Source organism: Arctopsyche grandis, chromosome 13, assembly GCF_051622035.1.
Source record: "Arctopsyche grandis isolate Sample6627 chromosome 13, ASM5162203v2, whole genome shotgun sequence".
NCBI classification, from domain to species: domain Eukaryota; kingdom Metazoa; phylum Arthropoda; class Insecta; order Trichoptera; family Hydropsychidae; genus Arctopsyche; species Arctopsyche grandis.
This window is the reverse complement of record NC_135367.1, coordinates 14,885,137-14,892,599: the sequence shown is the minus strand read 5'-3', so window position 1 is coordinate 14,892,599 and position 7,463 is coordinate 14,885,137. Positions and strand designations below refer to the sequence as shown.

The window sequence follows — 7,463 nt, the reverse complement described above, 5'->3', positions numbered from 1 at the left end:
GGACTGTAGGAGTAAACGCAATAATTTAATGACTCGCGGCCACACCGTTACCGAGTATTCAGTTAAGACTGAATATTTCAAACGCCAGACGTCTATTGGCGCGCCGTATTCGTTGGAATCTGATCATAAAACTTATGTGAAAGGATCGGCTGACCACTCTGGCTCCCACTGCGTCCGCTGTGTTAAAACTGACACGAAGACTTTGGGACATTCCAAAGTTAGGTCAAAGAGTCAAAGCTCTGCAGATGATGAGGTTTTCAAGAGGTCTGGTTATGATTACAACGCTTTCGAAGACAGGTATAGGGGTAATGTGGCCAGTCAGAGAGTGCGTTTTAACGAACAAGTTTATAACCAGCCGAAGTCGCCTTTTCCCGGTAACACCAGGGGTAGAAACCGTCCCACTTCGGCTGGAAATTCCGATTGCGAACGCGATGATGATCTTTTTGAAAAGTATGAAACGCTCGTTTGAATCATTATGATAATTGTATGTGAGGCGTATTGTCGATTTTTTTCTTTATTCGCAAGTATATAAATGTATTACCAAAGTATATGTATTGATTTTCTTAAAAATAATTAAGTCGTACTCGTATTAAATTGGATTCACATAAAAGTTCAGATTACAATTATATTCCTACATAAAAATATTTAATTATTTAACTTGGATTAATAAAAACCAAACCACAAATACGATAAAATATTAGTTATGTGTATATATACATATATTATATTTAGAATTTGTATAAGACTATTTTATTATTATACATATATGTATATTAGAATGAAGATTATTTTTATTATATCACTACTTCAATTGTTTTTCATGTTTTTAGTGAATAGTTTAAGTATAATATTTTAGATTTAGTTAAAGCTTTAATAAAAACTGTATATATGAAAATAGTAATAGCAGTTATTATTATTTTTTTTATCATTATCATATTGTTTTTAGCGATGCTTACAGCATCGCTTTAGACAGATGCCAAGTTACAGAGCATATTGTAAGCATTAAACATCACATCTAATGCTCTTTCATATTCTGTTGGAAGTTGAATTAATATTGTTTTGGAATTTAAAACTAATAATTCTATCAGAAGCATTATCGTAGAATGGATATTTGAATTTGCAATATGCTCTTACTCTCACTACTGCTTTAAAATATTAGTTACAATTAACATTTTATTATGACAATACATTTTTTCTTTAAAACTGTACGACTTATTAAATCTTATTATTGTTTATAATTTTAAAATGTATATCGACATTTGAATGTGCCACGATTTGTTTCTAATATACGTATGAATAACTTACATTCCCAAACGCTATAAATTAGTCTTTCTCAGGTGTTTGTAATCATTATATTATAACAATGATGAATTTAGTGAATATACTTAAAAATTAACCGTTCATGATAATATATACTAATTATAATATGCATAAAATATATTTAAAAGATACCTGCAAACTGAATCGTCAATGTGTATAATTGGACACTTGTTTTTATAAATATCATTATTTTACGAACATGGTGCAAATTTTATATGTTTACACACGTAGCCAGACTTCCAATAATGTATAATTAAGTGTCATTTTTCCTTCCTTTTAAATACCTCTTGTATATTATGTAATTGAAATCACTAAGGATTCAGCCAACATTCAATTCTTTATATTATCAATCCTTTGTGTGACATATATCAGTGTAATATTCTTTGAAAGTGCCAATGATTTATTTTGTCATATGGAATTGCTGGAGTATGTGTATTGATATCAGGCGCTTGTTTTGTGATTATTACCAATTAAGGAATGAGATATTACATGTGTGACATTCAAAGGATGCACGAGTCAATATTGAAGGAATTTCGATTATGTTCTATGTATCTTTTAGTATTTTTTTATTATTTATACTGTGTGCATGTAAATATAGAATCAATTTTGAAATTAAAATACCACTTTTGATTCGACATATGTACATGTTAAATTCGTTCCATTATATTTAGAGATTATATTTGTATGATCAGAATGCAATATTATGATAAATTGACGTCAAATACTAAATGTAATAATATATAGAGAGAGTTTGTAATAATATTCCACTCCTTGATTATGCTTTGGAATTTAAAGAAAAACGGTTAGTGAACGATAACTAAATTTAATCGTTTTTGCAGTTTATACATGTAATGTTAGTATGCAGGTTGTATATATTGAAATATCAGATATTCTTTTGATAGATTATTTTTTATTAAACTTTACATAATAATAATAAGCATGTCATCTATTTTACATGTCAACTTCTTCCAGTTTATCATCTCGTCTCTTAAGTGGAGAATTTATTGCAGTTCCATTATCTAAATGAGAATTTGCTTTTTCGAATTTATTATTGAATTTTGTACTTTGAAATTTAAAATATGTATAAAATGTGTTAAAATTATTTATATCGCTTGGAGGTTATAAGGTGGAAGAAGTTGAGTTTAGTAAAATCACTTAATGTACTAATATTGTATTTAAAAGTCTAATCAAATCAAATATAATATACATATAAAATTATAACACACTCGTAACGCAAGTGATGAATGTTCTTACTGTCAAGTTCAAAGTATAACACTTCATTGATTGAGAAAAATTCATGATATTGAAAATTATCAGTGTGATCATCAGCTTTTCATTAATTATCTATACACCTGTTTCTCGATTACCCACCTAGTCTGAACATGAGAGACGTTAAAAATTATGAGATTGAATGTTCTGTGTGTGTGTGTGTGTGTGTGAGTGCCTGAGGTAGCATAATAAAATAAATTTTAAAAAAACTACACTAATAATAGTATTTCAAGCAACGAAAAAATATTTCTGCCATTCATCATTATCGATTATTACTTTGCATTTATTTTTATTATACTATTTATATTCATACGATATATGTAATCAAGCAGAATATTATCAGTAAAAATCGTTAAGATTTCAATGTATCAAAAGGTCATCAATTTATTTATCTATATATGTATTTAAACGCTATACTCTTGTAATTGTACTGATGTGCTGGATTCTTTATTTTGCAGTTAAACTTGTTACAGAACATAATCAACATGCATTTTTGATGTGCTGCAAATTAATCGTGTTGTGTTATGCAATAGAGCCTTATAATATTATGTGTGTCAGAGAAGTTTGATTACAAACATGAAAACGAATGTTTTATATTATTAGACATTATATTTATTTGTAATTATTAGCTATGCATTACCATTTTTGTGTTTATATGCAGTATATGAATAAATAACTCAGTTATTTTGTATGTTTTTATTTTTATTTTTACCTATTCTTAAATGAACTATATACATAAAAGGATCATTCATGCACTCGGCAAAAGATGTTTTCTGAAGAACAATTTTTATGAGTTCTGAAATTGTTTATGACAATAATTTCACCTCCAGTTTTTACTGGAAATATCCTTCGAAATGGGCATTGACTTTGGGAAAGCCCATTCAGGGAAGTATATAATCAAATTAAGGCCACTGAAAACTTACACGTTAAAGCAAATTTGAAAATACATTTTATTGTGGTGCGAGAACTCGGTCTTTGAAATAATTTGTATGTAATATTCAATATAAACATATATGTATATGTATGTCTTTGAAATTATGTAATTGATATGGATGTACCTAATATCCATATAAATTATAAGTAACTTCATGACAAAAACTTTGCTACCAAACCAATGCATATTTAACATTTCTCTGGGCCTACTTGTTTATGTAGGCTCAATCAACGTCAGGGGATATGTCCTACATATAATAGATAATAGATAATATGGGGGTAGGGCGAGTGAGACGACGATGTTGGTTATGCACAACAATTTATTCTGACGGCCGGGAAAGAAGCGATTGCTTTCCGCGAAGTGCTGGCCAATTCGGTGGTTCTACAACCAGTACCTCAGGGCTGCCACAATACTATAAGATTTAGCACCTAAAAATTTCATCCATCGAGAGCTATCCACGCGAACTATCGTACTAACGAGAACTCGAGTACAAGATATTCCGTATTTGCGATTTTTGTGGCAGCAATTGTTATTAACGCGATCGCAACGTGCGAAATAATTCGTTTATTAAGAGGTTCTACATTAATGGGGTATTCTAGTCTAGAGGCATGAATTTTAGGTATTTTTTCAGGTGCAATAAAAAAAAAGCAAAAAATATTTCTAAAAGCCATTATTTTACAAAATATTTATTAGCGTTTGAAGAATACATAGAAAAAAAAATCAAAGAAAAAATTCAAAGAGTTACAGGCTGATGAAGTGAGGGGTCTCAAAAAAATGGTGCGCCCTGGTTGACACGATTCCAACCCTCCTAGTAATCCAAAATAAAAAAAGCAAATTAATTCTTAATCCAAACAAATGCTGATATGGCATGAACTACGGAAAAGTCAAACAAAATTTTTTTCGCAAAATAGCGGCTGTTTGTAATAAAAAGTCTATTTTTTACCAGTTTTTTTACTTTTTCGAATTTTTTAAAAATAGTATTGGAATTAATGGAATTTTGTCATAATTCTAGTTCATGCGATAGAGGAATGTATAGAGAAGGCTCACACCGAATTTCAAGTAAATTGGTTCAGTAGAACTAGAGATATCATGTCAACCGTCTTGAAAAAAGTAGTTTTGAGAAAAACGCGTTTAAAGTTTCGGGTAAAGTTACGCGCCGGTCAGATGCCATGTCACTAAAGCAGCTATATCTCCGAAAATAATTTTAATTTTGAAAAATCTTCTTAAAAACATATTCTTAAAGGTTTAAGCTTTGAAAATATGAAAGAAAAAAAATCGATTTTTTCAAATTTCTAGACTAGAATACCCCTTTAATCTAACAGTTGTAGTATTTTGTCAAAATTAAGATCGAAATTGATAGCGGTGTTTAAATACAATATATATTTAGTTTTTATTGATTATTTGAAGTTGTTATCAGGCAATAGGCGACTTAAAAGTGTCCGTGAAAGAAAGTGGTCGTATTTAACAGTGTTACGAGCCGGGTGGATTGGCTGGCCTGGCGGGAGTGTTGGCCAATGACAGTCGAATGCGCGCAGTCCGTTGATCGCCGATGGTCGCCATATTCGGATTCTGACAGCTGTCGTACCTGGTGACAGTCCGCAGGCAAAATGACGTCCGCCCTTTACCTGGAGCATTACCTGGACAGCCTGCAGCATCTGCCCGTCGAACTGCAGCGCAACTTCAAGCTGATGCGCGATCTGGACGATCGAGCGCACAACATCATGCGGAAAATCGACCTGCAGGCTGCCGACCTTCTGCCCAGAGCCTCTCACATCGAACCGGAAGCGCTCAGAGAACGAGTCAATGCGATCCAACTTTCGTTCAACAAAGCCAAGGAGTACGGAGACGACAAGGTTCAACTGGCTATACAAACGTACGAACTCGTAGACAAGCACATACGACGTCTGGATTCTGACCTAGCTCGGTTCGAAGCCGAAATCCAAGACAAGGCTTTGGGTGGGGCGCCAGCTGCCGAACCCGAGAGGCGTCGTCGCCGGCGTCCGGAGCCCCGGAAGCGGTCTGCTTCGTCCGAGTCGGAGCCCCGTCGAAGGCGCCGTCGTCCTCCTCAGCCGCCACCGACTCCTGCCGCTCCTCCTACGGACGTTCTCGACATGCCCGTCGACCCGAACGAGCCCACTTATTGTCTTTGTCACCAGGTGTCCTACGGCGAAATGATAGGCTGCGACAATCCCGATTGTCCGATAGAATGGTTCCACTTTGCATGCGTCGGTCTCACGACCAAGCCCAAAGGAAAGTGGTATTGTCCTAAATGCTCGCAGGATCGCAAGAGGAAATAATTACAATGTTGAATTTTTATAAATTATTTTTGTTCTCTCACTGATACTTGTAGACCATCTAACTGAATATCTTTTTTATAGGCCTGTCTATAGCATGTATTCTGACAATGCCTTGTCTTGACTTGCGTTTCAAAATTGAAATCGACAATAATTTGGAAATAAGGTGAACCACAATAATTGATTACTAAAGTATTAAATTTGATACATTTGAGATTTCAGGGAGAAAGTTAACATCTTTAATCATCACAAATTTCAAATTTTAATTAAAATTAAGTCTGCGAGTATTAGTAGGGAAGTATAATTAAATCCAGTATTGCCTTTATTGAATATGTATATTCCGAGTTGTAGGCAAAAGCCAAGAAAAATATTTAAGGAAATTAACAACTTGTGAAAATATTGCATCACACTTGATTTTTCTTTTTTTAGCAAAAATGATATAATTTCAACATATGTGTATATTTCAAGAACATTAACAATATACATGCTATACATTAATGTACCAAATTTATAATACATCAGGCGTTTAAGCTAATCCTAAAATATTTCCTGATTTTATTTTAGTTAATAATATGAAAGTTTTCTTTTGACTGAAATTTTATTGAGGTACGAGAATGCGAAGGTTTTTTTGGGAAATCGGATATTTTATTATATTAAAGTATTTATATTTTGTTTTGATGAATTAATATTATTATTTTGAATTAAACTTATATTATCAATGAATGATCTCGTCCATTTTTGTGATACTTAAACTTTTTAATTGGATATGTTTTATAATTTTACAGGTGGAAAAAATATAAATTAAAATGACATCTTTAAAGTTACTTCGAATCCGTTCGGATTATTTATTTTGAAAATAAATTGAATTTGTACAAAGCACCAAACAATTCTCATTATAAAACTGGAGCATGAAAGGTTTTATTCCACTAAATTTTAATCTCGAATCGCTAGCTTCATCACAATAGTTTTGTTATCATATGTATCCTACCCGAGTCAGCATGATATTCGCATGTAACTTTTAATGTAATTAGCCTGATAAGTTCATCATTCAACCTAAAAAATATACCATTAATTTCATGTAAGCCTAGTTCTAAGAATTCCATTTTTTGTTTTATATTAAAAGGAAAACCTTTTTGACAACTCTTGCTATTGATATTGTAACCGAGATATGTACGTACATATATACAATACTTCAATGAATTAAACAAAACCATCAGCTTATGTACATAAGTTACAATATTGTCGCAATATGAATTGTGGTTTACCTGTACGTATTCATTATATTATTACGATTGTTTATTAAAAAAAGATTTGTGATTAATCATATAAAAGTACATTTCATTTTCATATAATACTGATTTTTTTCTTATTCTCCTTTCTGTTCTTTATCCGTACCTTCCTTTTTATTTGTTATGAAGATACAATCATAATATACCTTTGGAATTGCGAAATTATGCAATATCTACATAACATTGCGTCCTCGTTTAATATACGCACATTTGGTAGCTTTTGTGTATCTGGAAGATAATTTTTTTTATTTACCGTGGGTTAATAGGAAGTGACGGTCAAATTTTTTTCATTCAAGTATTATGTAGGTTATCTATTGACAAATGTAAATAAATATTGTAAAATAGAGGTCACTGTGA

General features: G+C 31.9%; 1 protein-coding gene across 1 annotated transcript; it reads left to right on the top strand.

The window, feature by feature from the left end:
- The first annotated feature begins 5,017 nt into the window (after positions 1–5,017).
- Ing5 (inhibitor of growth protein 5) lies at positions 5,018–7,168 on the top strand. The gene has a single exon (XM_077443682.1). It carries the CDS (start codon positions 5,131–5,133, stop codon positions 5,818–5,820), a length of 690 nt encoding a protein of 229 aa, XP_077299808.1. The 5' UTR covers positions 5,018–5,130; the 3' UTR covers positions 5,821–7,168.
- The last annotated feature ends 295 nt before the right edge of the window (positions 7,169–7,463 follow it).

What these genes read in the sequence shown, in the direction of transcription:
- Ing5 (XM_077443682.1), top strand. Translation starts at nt 5,131, where the DNA reads ATGACGTCCGCCCTTTACCTGGAGCATTACCTGGACAGCCTGCAGCAT.